Source organism: Benincasa hispida, chromosome 6 (genome assembly GCF_009727055.1).
Source record: "Benincasa hispida cultivar B227 chromosome 6, ASM972705v1, whole genome shotgun sequence".
Taxonomy (NCBI): domain Eukaryota; kingdom Viridiplantae; phylum Streptophyta; class Magnoliopsida; order Cucurbitales; family Cucurbitaceae; genus Benincasa; species Benincasa hispida.
Window position 1 is genome coordinate 55297632 of NC_052354.1, and position 14347 is coordinate 55311978.

At 29.2% G+C, this 14347-nt stretch overlaps 1 protein-coding gene across 2 annotated transcripts; it reads left to right on the forward strand.

Annotated features, from left to right (window-relative positions):
* The first annotated feature begins 7502 nt into the window (after positions 1-7502).
* On the forward strand, positions 7503-11127 carry LOC120079417 (rac-like GTP-binding protein ARAC7). Of its 2 annotated transcripts, none has more exons than XM_039033587.1 (8): positions 7503-8003; positions 8743-8830; positions 8954-9063; positions 9720-9783; positions 9897-9961; positions 10065-10130; positions 10594-10700; positions 10791-11127. In XM_039033587.1, the coding sequence occupies exons 1-8, from the start codon at positions 7905-7907 to the stop codon at positions 10822-10824; spliced, it is 633 nt and encodes a 210-aa protein (XP_038889515.1). In that variant the 5' UTR covers positions 7503-7904; the 3' UTR covers positions 10825-11127. The 2 variants fall into 2 exon arrangements, with proteins under 2 accessions (XP_038889515.1, XP_038889516.1); XM_039033588.1 differs by having other exon boundaries at positions 7504-8003; positions 10794-11127.
* Positions 11128-14347: the final 3220 nt, after the last annotated feature.

Consider the following 14347-nt stretch of genomic DNA (forward strand, 5'->3'; position numbering starts at 1 on the left):
ACTATTGGTTATCACGTTAGCATCAATTTTGAAAATCATATAGTTCATCACATTACAATAATATTTATGAAGGGAAAACTATAATGTGAACATAAATAGAGTACTATACTCGTAAATTTTCGTTTGAATTCACTGATAAAAGTTAGTTTAAATTATACAAATATATTTGAATTAGGCTTTAATCGTCTTTGTATTTGAATTTTGAATATTTTATTTTTACTATTTTGAATTTTGTTCAAAAAATTGTTTTAACATATTTTTCCAAAAGGTATCTTCAATCGTTAAATTTGTTCAAATAATATCGTTTTCGTTAAAAAAAAATACAAATAAAAGTCAAAATAAGCATAGCTAATAAAAGTCAAAATAAGCATAGCTCAAGTGACATAGTGTTTATATTATTAACATTGAAGTCACGTGTTCAATTCTCTACTTTACATATTATTGAAAAAGAATGCTTTCCAACTTTTACATACCAATCCATCTTATTTCAAAGAAAAAACTCTGCGATGGTTTCTTTTTAAACAAATTTCAAAATTATTGAATAATTAAGAATAAAACCATTTTCTATTTGTCCCTTGCTCCATTGTTTACTCTCCAATTCCTTTTAATTGACCTATGCTAAACAAATCTTTACGATAAATTTAGTAATGTTGATTTTTTTTTTTAAATTATGGCTCAACTTTTTAGTGTGCCTCTTTCTAATCGTTAAATCTAACTGTATGAATATATAATCTTATAAAAATTTAATTCTAATATTTTCTTAGTAATTTCATTATTTTTTGTTCTTATTATAGTCTATGTAAATTGATTCAAAGGGAATAGTTTTAGATATTGAGTAATTAAACGAGGGGAGTAAGAGAGTATTGAGATAAAAAAATAGAAAAACATTTTTTTCATAAATTTAATTAAAGTAGGGAGCTTGGGGGCGTTGACGAGTGATTTTTGTTCCTATAATAACGATAAATATACATTTTATCTTTTTTTTTTTTTTTTTTGTACGTGTAACTTTTAAAATGTTGGATAATCTTTAAATCAAGAATTAATGTATTATTTTGGCTTTAAACTTTGAATAATGTTCTATTTTCATCTCTAAATTTTTCAAAATATTCATTTTAGTTCATAAACTTTTGATATTGTTTTATTTTAGCCTTTAAACTTTTAAAAATTGTCATTTTAGTCTCTACACTTTTAAAAAGTGCTTATTTTGATCTATAATATATTAAGAATCTGTTAACTATTTAACAAAATGGCAAAGTGACTTGTATTTTTGGATGATTAGACTACCAATAAGTTAGTTACAGTAAAAAATCTAATTTTTAATTTTGAATAAAGTGGCAAGGTGGAAGAATTTAAAAGACATTTTTAGTTCAAAATTTTAGTCGTCCAATATCTTGATGTGTTAGTTGTTAGCATTTTAGTTCACATTTATCAGTACATTTAGAGTATAGTCATAAAAAAATATAGTTTCCTCACGAGTTTGTTGAAGAGTTAACATAATTTTGATAGTAAAGACCAAAATAAACAATTTTTAAGAGTTTGAAGACTAAGACGAATGTTTTTTAAAATTTAGAGTAAAAAATATACCCGGATTAAAACTTCAATAGCTCACATAAGATTTAAACTTATATTTTTTCATTTTTGCATACGTCACATCAGAAGAAAAAAAATCTGGAATTCAGTTATTTCAGATTATTTGTTCATGAATCATCAAAGCTTTTCTTTTTTAATTATGATTTAAAACATCTGAGCATTTAAAATATGATGGGCATGTCGGTCAACTGACCCAGCGGTCGCATTTATTCAAACTCTCGTTGGTAGAGAATTAATTGATACCATTACCAAATTTCAAAATATAAAAATAAAATAGAATCCAATAAAAAAAGACAGGTTCTCGCCCTCTTAATACAAATGGTTAGAAAAATTTAAAATTTTATTTTTAATATTGATTAATATAATTTAGTTAATTGATAATCTTTATAGTTGTACACACGAGATGATTAGTGTAGTATCGAAGAGATAATTATCAAATGTAAATCTCTCTGTCCTATTTTGTGAAATTTATAAATTTGAGTAGTGTTATGTGATGTTGGAAAAATAGAGAGATTAATAATCATGGGTACTTATCTATATAGTGGGGAGGTGGTAGTTACTTAGATTGTGGGCCAAATTACCAAAGTTATCATGGATAGTTATTATCCGACCTTTCAAGTACTCTAACAATGATCGTTACTCATAATTACCATTTACATTCAAAATATTTTGACCGCCATATCATAAATTCATTTAAACAGGAATGACTATTTGAAATCAATTTATTAAATTGATAAATGAACAAATAAATAAAACATTTTTTCTTGGTCTCCTAAAAACGTTTACAAATAAAACATTCAAAACAATAAAATATTATGTCTGACAATAAAACCCAATTTCAAAACATTTAAATAACTAGAGACATACATTTAGCGGAAACGATTTCTTTTGTCCCCATATGGCTCTATCACAAGCCCGTCTATCACTCGTCAGCCTATTTCTGTCATTACCTAAAAAACATTAAGAAATAAATGTTGAGCATAAAAACACTCAATAAGTGATCCACTACTAAGGCAATTTGGGTAAACCGTTGAAACCAACCTAACATTATCATAATGTACCTATCATGTCATAACAAAACATGGCATAGGTAAAAGCCCAAAAACATAGCATAAGTAGTGATCTTGAAGAATCACAAAACATGACATAGGTAGTGCTCCTGTAGAAACACCAAATCAATCGTAAGTGTGAACCCCAAAGAACACAAATCATAGCAATAGTGGTGATCCTATAGGGACACCAAAACATTCATGAGTGGTGAACTCGGAGGCTTACTAACATTCGATGTACATAGCCCGATAGGAGAGTTAACATTCACCTCTTAGCCTAGCATACACAAAATAGTCAAAGAGGCTTAAACATAAAGTCATATTCTATGGCTTTCCAACCTATTCATAGTATAGCTTAAAATTACATAGCTCAATAAATCATTCCATCAGTCAATAGCATGCTCTCATGATACCATCTAGTTAACATTTTTATTTAATTTGAGTTGGGGTGTTCCAGTAAAAAATCACTTACCTTAAATCAAACGAAGCAATCCAGTCCTCTTAGCTTGAAAAACTTCATAGTGTAAATCCTAAAAATACATTTTATAATAAGTTTTATTTTCCTAAAACACAACACCCAAATTTTAGATTACTCTAAAGAACCATGACACATACCCAAATTATTTTTCGATATAATTGCCTCGAAATCAACCATAAATTTTTTTGGACAGCTTACTTTCGATTAAAAAATTCCTCCAAACCAAAATCTCAAAAATCAATCTTATCATCGTCATAAGGTTAGGACGACTGATTTGAAGGCGAACCAATAGTAAGACACTTACCTTAGATTGAAATTCCAAAATTTATCAAAGAAATCGATCTCCAACAAAAACTTGAATTAACGTTCCAAACACTCTGTTTGCTCCAAATTTATCTAAGGCTGCTTCACTCAAAGATTCAAATCTACACATAAATCATCCCTTATGATTTAAAATCAAATTCCCAACATTTATAACTAATCCAAAAAAGTTCCATAGTCTTAATGCTTTGGAATTTGTGGTACACTAATGATTTTTTTTTTTTTAAAAAAAAAACTTGAATTGATGCTCCAAACTTTATGGGTAAAACAAGTTTGGCGCAAAATTTAGTGGGTACTAAAGAATCAATCAAGAAATCCAATGAAAACTCATCAACAACTCACCAAATAAAAATCCGGTGAGTGGTGGTGGCTGGCGGATGCACAATGACGAACGACTAAAATAATGTGAAAGTAACATGGGTTTTCTCTCTATTGACCTCCCTTTGAAATGAAATGAATGGTTTGAAATGAAGTGGATTGTTGTCTTGATAGAGCAAAATAATCCTAGTTCTAAATTATTTGGGATTTCATAAGTTGAAGTAGTAGATTAATTAAAGTAGTAGATATATTAGATTTTCTTTTTCTAATATGGCACTTTATCTAATTCACAATCTAATTAATTTAAATTAAATTCAAATTTCTCTTATCAACTTAATTTAAATTAATTATCTTCTCTATTTTGTATTCAAACTCCAAAATTAAAAAGGATAAAATTTAGAATCATATTTTTTTCCTTCTTAAATTTCGATTTTTTTTTAATTTCCAAAATCATAGTTATTTTCCTTTTATTTATTTTCAAATCCTTATCCAACATAATCCAAAAATTTCAAATTTCTTATCAAATTAATCTCAAACCAGTTAAATTCTCCAATCAACTTGATCTTGACTCCAAAACCAAAATTAAATAGAACATACAATCTAGTAGTTGAGATAAATTACATCATTTCAAATATTTAATCAATTTAAGATCACACTTTTACCCAAATAAATTAATAAAAAATTTCCTTAAATTGAATCATAACTTCAATTCTTTACAAATACCATTTAAATTAAACAACTTACCTCCTAAATTCAAATTTGGCGTCAATTTAATAAAATAACGTCGAAACAATTCAAGATAATTTTTAAAAAAAAATTACACAAAAATTCGGGGTATTACGGTTATTCATGTAGTGGGTGAGTTAGTAGTTGCCCGAGATGTGAGTAGTTACCTAAGTTAATGGTGAGTGGATAGTTACCCTATTAAGTATGGCAGTTGCCTATATATATAGGTGATGAATATTTCTTCTCCATGTGACTCTCACAATCTTAATCTTTACATGATATTTGTTTCCATAATAATAACACATTATTTGCCACTCAAAGTTTAATTCATTGAATTAAATAAGTCCTTATATCATCAAATGGCGAATTAAAGAATATACTGTATTGGGATTTGAGAACATTGATTTAAAGAGTTTTGGGGCAAATTGAAGAATATACGGTATTGGAATTGGAGAACATTGATTTAAAGAATTTCAGATATTCAATATGGAATCATAAAGTAAGTGTTCACTCATTTACTATGTATCTTGGTTGAGTTAATTATCCTACTATGATCGATTGCTATTAATCATTTCCACATTTTAATTTAGATTGCCAAATTCCAACCCAAGTTACTAATATTTAGAAATTTAACTTAAGTTTAAATAAAGAAAGACGATGGTAATAATAATAGCAACTCGATATTATATTTTAATTATATTTATAGACTTCAAAAGTCTATTTTTATTATTTTTTTAGACATGGTCATTTTTAGTCAATAATATATGTCAAGTGATCGAGCTATGTTCTAAGTTGAAATGAGTCCTTCTTTCTTTCTCGTTATCTGTATGGATGTTGAAATGAGTTCTTATTCTTGGCTTGAAGGTTTGTTTGTTTGTTTTTTTTTTTTTAAAAAAAAAATTAAATCAAAATTGAGAAAATAATAACAACATATTGTTGTTGAGTATTTATAAGTGTTTAATGAGTTTCTTAGACCCCGTTTGATAACCATTTCGATTTTTATTTATGGTTTTTGATAATTTAGCTTATAGACACTACTTTCACCTCAAATTTTATTATTTTCTTAGCTACTTTTTACCAATTATTTAAAAAACCAAACCAAAATTTGAAAACTAAAAAAGGTAGCTTTTAAACATTTATTTTTATTTTTTAAATTTGACTAAAAATTTAAACACTGTATTTAAGAAATATGCAAATCGTTCTAAAAATGGGGAAGAAGTAGGCTTAATTTTCAAAAATAAAAAATAAAATAGTTACCAAACATGCCTTAACTTTTAATTTTTTGTCATACAGGTACGTAAACTTTAATCAATATCTAATAAGTCATCGAGATTTTTAAAAATAGAAAAATAAGGGAAGTTATATACACAAAATAGAAAAATTATAATCTTATTTGATAGATGCTCATAAAAGTCTATCAACGACAAAAACTGATAGAAGTTTATCACTAATCTATCAGTGTTTTTTTTTTTTTTACTATTTCTGTAAATAGTTTGATATTTTTCTATCTATGAAAATTTCTCATTTTTTACTATTTTGTGTGCAATAAATTCATAAATTTTCAAAATTGTGTCTAATAGATTAATGTCTTATATTAACATTTTTAAAAGTTCATAGATCTACTAAATATATAAATTTTTATCAAAGCTTTCATAGAAAAAAAAAAAAAAAAAAAAAAAAAAAAAAAATCAATTTATATATAATTTGATTTTTTTAAATACGTAATTGATCGGGGATCTCTTACAAAATTATCTATTAGGCCAATTAATTTTTAAAATTCTTAAATATCTCAATTACATATTAGACGTAAAATTTAAAAGTTCATTCATTTTATAAGTATTTTTAAAATGTAAAAATTTAAAGACTTAAGACTTATAAATTCACATATTGAAGAGAAAGTCACCATACAAATATGTTTTAACGTTTATAGAGAAAACAGTGGATACCGTTTTCTTCCTACGGAAGTTAGTACAAATTAATATTATGAATTAGATTCAATATTTATTGTAATAAGGTTGACCAAATTTTAAAATATTTTGTTTAAGAAGAAAATAAAATAATTAAGGTTAAAATATCATTTTGATCACTTTTATTTTGATTTTGTCCTATTTTTATCTTTATATTTTTAAATGTCGTAGTCTCTCTACTTTCAATAAATATTAAAATTAGTATATATAACCAGTTTATAGTTAAACTTTTCTAAAAAAAATTAATCTTTATTAACATTTTTTTTTATAAATAGTGAAATTAGATTAATATTATAATTATAATTATTATTTAACAAATTTTGGTAAAATTTAACTTTAAATTACCAATTTTATTTAAAATTCATTGAAAACATAATAATTAAAATTGATAATTGAAAGTATATGAACTAAAATAATTTTTTTTAGTGCTACAATTACAAGTGTGAAAGATTAAACCTCGAATCTCTTGGAACAAAACATATGTCAATACCACTTAACTAAACTTACTTTGACATTAAGGTTCTGTTTGTTAATTATTATTTTTTTTTGTGTGTGTTTTTTTTAAAATTAAGTCTATGAACACCATTTCTACCTCTAAATTTCTTTCGTTGTTATCTATTTTTACCCATGGTTTAAAAAATCAAGCCAGAACTAAAAAAAAGTTATTCAAAAAATTGTTTTGTTTTTGGAATTCGACTAAAAATTCAATAATTGTATTTAAAAAATAGACAAATCATTGTAAAAAATGTGTATAAAATAGACTTACTTTTCAAAAACAAAAAATTAAATAGTTTCCAAACGAAACCTAGAGTAGAATATAAAGTAGAGTTCAATACCCAAAATCATATTTTAACCTAAAATTAAATTGTAACTAAATTTAAAATACCAAAGCGAAAATAGATTAATTGGCAGATGAGTTTGCGACAAACAGGTCTTGATTCCAACCTTCAAATTCTAAGAAAATGGAGGAAAAAAGTAACCGTATTTTATTTAACCAATTTAAAAAGAATTCAATATTTTACAAAACCCGAAGCCAATGGCTTAGAGAGAGGAAGGCGAGTGAGTGTGAAGTGATAAATGTACCATTGAAGAGCTCGAAATTGTGTGGTTGGAGGTCATTAATGGCTGCAGCGACAGGAACCAGAGGGACCCATCTCAGCCATTTCATTCAGCTACCATTCCAGACAGAGAAAGAGACTCTCATTTTGTGCATTTCAAAACCTTTGTCTCTAAGATTTGAAAGTTTTCTCGAGAGAAATGAAGAAATTTCAGTAAATTTAAAACTCCCTTTTCACTCCAAAACCAAATCCCTTTCCCGATTTCCGCCATCGTTGCACTTCGATTCCTTCTTGCTGCTTTAACCCTTTTCCCATTTCCTCCAAACCCTTCAAATTTTGATTCTCCATAGAGGATTTCGAGGACATTTGTGTTTTTTTTTTTGGTGGGTTTTGGAGGATGAGTGCTTCCAAGTTCATTAAATGCGTTACTGTTGGAGATGGAGCTGTTGGGAAGACTTGTATGCTCATCTGTTACACTAGCAATAAGTTCCCCACTGTGAGGCCTCTTTTATGAAATTCTGTTTCATGTTCTATTTTAGTTCATTTAATGCCTAACAATCTGTTAGATTATGAGTCTGTTTTCTAGTTCTTTGGATTTTGGCTAGTGTTAATACCCCTTTTTCACGGAGGATTTTCTCCCATTTTGTTAGTTTAAATGTGAGCTGCAAGAATGTAGGTGCATTACATCGAGCTTGAGCAATTGAAAATGCAGCTTTCCACTCTCTCTCTCTATCTCTCTTAGAATGGGTGATCTTCTCCCATTTTGTTTGAATATGAGCTGCATTAATCTCATAGACTCTAAGCTTGAGCACTTAAAAAAGGAGTTCTCTCTCTCTCTGGATTTAAGCTTCAACTCAACATTTTAGCCATTGAAAATGGAGAACTTTCTCCCCCTTTCTGAACACTGATGATTTTCTTCAAATTTCTTTTCTTTTCTTTAAATATGAGCTGCAAATACATAAACTACAGCAGTTGAAAATGGACTCTCTCTCTCTCTCTCAACATTGGTGATTTTCTCCCACTTTAGTTTCTTTCTTTCTTTAATATAAGCTGCAAGTACACAAACATTAAGCTTGAGCAGTTGAAACTGGAGCTTTCTCTCTGTCTCTTCAACATTGTTGGTTTTCTTCTATTTCTTATTCCTTTCTTTAAATATGAGTTGGAAGTACATAAACACTAAGTTGAGCAGTTGAAACTGGACCTCTCTCTCTCAATATTGGTGGTTTGTTTGGCAGGATTATATTCCCACAGTGTTTGACAATTTCAGTGCCAATGTGTCTGTGGATGGGAACATTGTCAATTTGGGATTATGGGACACAGCAGGTATATATGGATTCCTTGAATAAGAAGGCCTTTCTTTCTGATACCATTGATGATGAGTTCAGAGTCAGGTTTTTATTTCCTTTACTGAGGTATTATCATTTTTGTTTGTCCTTTGTTTTGAAGGTCAGGAAGATTATAGCAGGCTAAGGCCTTTGAGTTACAGAGGTGCAGATGTGTTTGTTCTAGCTTTCTCATTGATTAGTAGAGCCAGCTATGAAAATATCCTCAAGAAGGTACTGATTTGAAAATATAGGAACCTTGGTATTACAGTCAGTTTAGCTTAGTTTTTGGCCAAATTCAGTAACCTATTGGTTTAATAATTGGAAATCTGACACTAAAAACAACTTTTTGAAAATTTTAACAGACAGATGGATCAAAACTGTCTGCTAAATCCACCAAAATAGCCAAAATCCAACTAACTAATGTGGAATGTTCAAACCGACTGAACTAACTAAATAGGACTACTTTTTTGGTTCAATATTTTTTTCCCCTCTTCTTTCCAGTATTTTTATTTATTTATCAAATTTAGGAGTACAAACAAATATGGAGATATGAAAATTTGAATCTTCGACCTTAAGGAAAAGAGAGTAAATGCTTATTGCCATTGAGCTATGCTCAAGCTGCTTCCCTCCTCTTTCCAGTTTGGACTTGATTTCCTATTAGGAATACTATGGTACATTTTGGTCTTGTTTTTAAAATTAGTCTAAGGTTACTATGACAGGGCTTCTTTGAAAATAAATAGTTGAGAATGACCATCAAACATGTTTTTCTTAACATTATATTATAAAAACAAACCTAACCCCAAGCTAACTTGAGAAACAAAGTACTGCATTGCTTTGTTTGATTCTAGTGCAATGTTTAACCATATTGCTTCATTTTGATTTCTCAGTGGATGCCCGAACTGCGTAGATTTGCACCTAACGTTCCAATCATTCTAGTTGGAACGAAGCTCGGTAGGTAGACAAAAGTAATTCATCGATCATTTGATGTTACATTTTGTTTTATTAGTGTCCATTCGAGTAAATCCACAAGCAATATTGAGAAAATTTGTCTCCATTCTGTTTAGATCTCCGTGAGGACCGACGATATGCTAATGAACAAATGGGATATGATGTTATTACATCTTCTCAGGTTCGCTTCCCCAATTCTTGTTTCTTTTTTCTTTTCCAATGTGAACTATAAAATGTTTCTAGAAAGAGAAGCTCAACTTTGTGTACTTAACATTAACAAGCAGGGTGAGGAGCTGAGGAAACAAATTGGTGCTTCAGCTTACATTGAGTGCAGCGCTAAGACACAGCAGGTAGACTAGACACATAGAAAGATGTTGTAATTTTTGCGGAGATTTTAGTGCTTCTCTTGTAAGGGTTGGTTTTCAAGGCGTCGTTTGGTATCCATTTCGTTTTTTGTTTTTTATTTTTGAAAATTAAGCCTACTTCCTTTCAATCTCTTTCAATGATTTGTATCTTTTTTAAGTACAAAAGTTGAATTCTTAGCCAAATTCCAAAAACAAAAACAAGTTCTTAAAAACTACTTTTTTAGTTTTCAAAATCTGGCTTGGTTTTTGAAAATATTGGTAAAAAAGTAGATAACAAATCAATAAATTTGGAGGTGGAAGGACTGTTTATATAGACTTAATTTTTAAAAATAAAATGATTATCAAATGGAGGCTAAGCTGCATGATTATCCCAATTAAAAAAGGAAAAAAAAAGGACCATGTACTTGGATGAACAATATCTAACTAGAGCTTATGGTTGATTCTTTAGAATGTCAAAGCTGTATTTGATACTGCCATTAAAGTTGTTCTGCAACCTCCAAGGAGAAGAGAGGTCACGAGGAAGAAAAGGCATCGAGGATCGGGCTGCTCGTTCACGTAAGTCCCCCCCCACAAAAAAAAAAAAAAAAGCTTTCATACTCTCGCTGTTACAAATTATGTAATTCTGTCATTGCTACATAACCATAGCAGGAGCATCATTTGTGGAGGCTGTGCTGCCTAGAACACGTCGTGCTGCTGCAATGTCTGAGTGATCCTATTTCATGGAGGTGCTATACTTTGTTTCGTTTTAAGCTTGCTCCAACAGCTAATCACACCTCTCTATGTATTTGTTAAATCTGTTCTGTGGCTTCATTAGTTTAAATTGTAGTGGTAGAGGAGGGTATGTTGATCTCCATTTTGCAAACCAACTTGAAAATTGGAGGGAATTGTTCATTCTCTCAAGAACTTGGGGTATATATTGTAGCCTTTTTGCTGTAATGCTTAAAGAATACCCTGCCTCTTTCAATCTGTTGATTCATTTCTACGATGCACATCTATTCGATACGAAACACCTGCATGAGACTAGATATCCGTGGTCGAGTTAGAACATAGCTTATTGTGATCAAATGTTTCACTTCTTTTAGAATTTAGCATTCTCTATTAGAGGTGAAAGTCCTTGAACTACTTTCCATGGATTCCTTTGCCAATGTAAGATTTTGCTTTTACTTCAATTGATGGAAGGGTTTGGTTTGTTCCACCATTTTTGGACAGTGTGAGAAGGAGAGGTTACATCAAATGAGATTTTTCTAAAAAGTAGTTTTCTTTTTCTCTCTGTTGAAACTCCCAAATCCATAAAAAAGGATCATGTTTGGTTCAACTGATTTGAATGCGAAGGGTCCTACTTTAGTGAGCTTTGGCTCCCTCTGTTGGTACTGTAAAATCTTGAAAAGTGAATCTGAACAGTTTGTACTGCTGCTTTTAGAGTGGGAAGGGATGGCAAAATTTGTTAGAGGTATTTTAAATAATAATAATTAAAGTATGCTATGTAAGTGCATTAATATTTTATCTTATTTAATTAGATTGGGTCCTACTATTATATGATCTAATTAATTAAGGTCTTCGATCCTTAATTGAGCATAAACTAAATAGGTAGAAGTCCATTCCTAATTAATTAGGATTTAATAGGAACGTAATTGAATTAATATATAAAGAGACCTTAGTGCTATGGTTCATAATATATTAAAACAATAAACATTCAATATTTCTTGAAATTCCATCTAGAGAGAGATTCCACTAAGGACATTTAAAGTTTTGGTTGAAAAAGATAATAGTCATATCAAACTTATCATCATCTTGAAGTTATCATCAGTCTCTCAATGGAATTCGATATGTTATTTATTCTTGGCAATTTGACATGAATGGTTCTAGGTTTAATCTATACAATATAGATTTAAAGTATTATGTAAACACGTGGTATGAGAGCATGAATTTTATGTTGGATTGTTGGTTTATATTCGTATTCTATTGGTATTGTGATTAAATTTTGGTTTCGATAAAGTTGGTTAAAGATTTTTTTTTTTTTTTTAAAAAAAAAAAAAATTAAAATCTCAGTTCTCAGTTTTCCACCGATTGGAGCACTAGATTGGTTTCTTGGTTCTTTTAATTTTTTCCTTAAAACTGAATGCCAATTGAAGCATCAGATGATCAATTGCAAATTAATTTTACCGGCATTCTTTGTTTAATGAAATTTGGTGTGGGTTTTAATTTGATGAATTTGATGAAATTAAGTGGGATTTATTTTTTAAAATTGATTGTTAATATTATTTTGGCTAATAATTAATCAATGCAATTATTCTAATCTTACCTCTATTAGGAATACATCAATCCAATTGATTTTGCCGGCGATTCTTGTTACATCTTGCTGTTGTTGATAATTGAGTAGATTTAAATCTAGTTTTTTAAATCAATATTTTTGTGAATTTAAAATCTAGATTTTTAATGGATGATTATGTGAATTTGAATCTAAAGTTTAATTGATGATTCAAGTTTAAATTAGATTGATCATATTGTGAATTTAGGTTTAAATTTGATTAATCATGTTGTGAATTCAAGTTTAATCAATTAGATTTAAGTTTAATTGATCACGTGGATTTGATTCACATGTTTATTTTGCTTTAATTGTATATGTATATGCAATTATTGAGTAAATTTTGGTAAAGACAATTTGGTGTTCTCTTCCATTATTTTAGTACAATAATATTATTATATTATTGTGCCTTATATTTTGGATTGAATTGGTCAAAATAACATTTTACCGAAGTAGCCTATATTATCTAGATTATTTTAATTCTAAAATATAATATGCGCATATTCATGAATTTACACAGATAATTATCAGCCCAAAGGAAGATAATAATTTGGCCAAATTGTAGGTATGCATATGGTAATGAACATGTGACAATTATAAGAATTGCACATGTGAAAAAGTAGTTGGTCCAAAGAAAGACTATTTTTTTTACGGAGTTTATTGTTAGTACTTTGATTACTAAGTTGAGTACCATTTACAGTTGGTGTCTTTGCTCAAAAACTATACATCAATATTGTACTAGGTATTTTTGTTAAAGGAGTCCACCATATATGTGAATTATTTTTCATATTTTAATGGTGAGTATATATTGTATTGTTTATGGAATCTATTGGTCTTACTCAAATATTTAGAAATCTGAGTTCCATCCCTAAGTTGAATGAATCGAACTTCAAGATTTGGAAGGAAATCCTAGAGATATTTCTCTGGTGTAGGGATCTAGACCTTGCATTAAGGACCAATAAACCTATTTCTACTAAGGAAAACTTGAATACAACTAATATTGAGAAATGGGAACGGTCAAATCGCATGTGTCTGATGATCATTAAGCACTCCATTCTAGAGTCTTTTTGGGGCTCTATCATGAAAGTGAAAATTTCAATAAGTTTCTTGCTCAAATTGATAAATACTTTGCTAAAAATAAAAAAGGGGGAGGTAGATAGTCTTTAGACTTATTTAACTTCTATGAGATATAAGGGCAATGAGAGCATAAGGGAGTACATTATAGAAATGTTCAATCTCGCAGGTAAACTAAAGGTACTTGATATTGAGATAAATAAAAATTTACTTGTACATCCGGTACTTATCTCTTTTCCTGCACAATTCACTCATTTTAGATAAACTATAATACTCAGAATGATAAATGGAGTATTAATGAGCTTATTTCACGATGTGTGCAAAAAGAAGATAGGATTAAGAGAGAAAGGACATAAAGTGCTCATTTGGCAACTGACTCCGGTGATACGAAGAAAAGGAAATCTACGGGTGTTGTAGAAAGGACATCTTAGCAAAATAAGAGCAAGAAACATGTTACTGAAAATCCTTGTTTTTTCCTGCAAAAAATGTCACTTCAAGAAAGATTATCCCAAATATGCCAAATGGCGTGTAAAGGAGGGTAAACTTTTTCCTTTGATTTGTTCTGAAGTTAATTTAGCTTTTGTGCCTATAGATACTTGATGAGTAGATTTTGGTTCTACTACCCACATAAATATATCCATGCACGGTTGCCTATGGAGCCGACCGCCAAGTGATACTAAAAGATTCATCTTTGTGAGCAATGACAAAGCAGTTCAGTTAAAGTTATTAAAAAAAATTAGATTACGTTTAAAAATTGGTTGTTATTTGGATTTTGAGACTTTTGTTATACCGTCATTTAGACGGAATTTAGTTTCTATTTCCA

Excerpts from the sequence above, each read along its gene's own strand:
- LOC120079417 (XM_039033587.1), top strand. The coding sequence starts at position 7,905 with ATGAGTGCTTCCAAGTTCATTAAATGCGTTACTGTTGGAGATGGAGCT. Across the intron at positions 9,962-10,064 it reads ATGTTATTACATCTTCTCAG|GGTGAGGAGCTGAGGAAACA; the intron begins GTTCGCTTCCCC and ends ATTAACAAGCAG. Across the intron at positions 10,131-10,593 it reads GCAGCGCTAAGACACAGCAG|AATGTCAAAGCTGTATTTGA; the intron begins GTAGACTAGACA and ends TTGATTCTTTAG.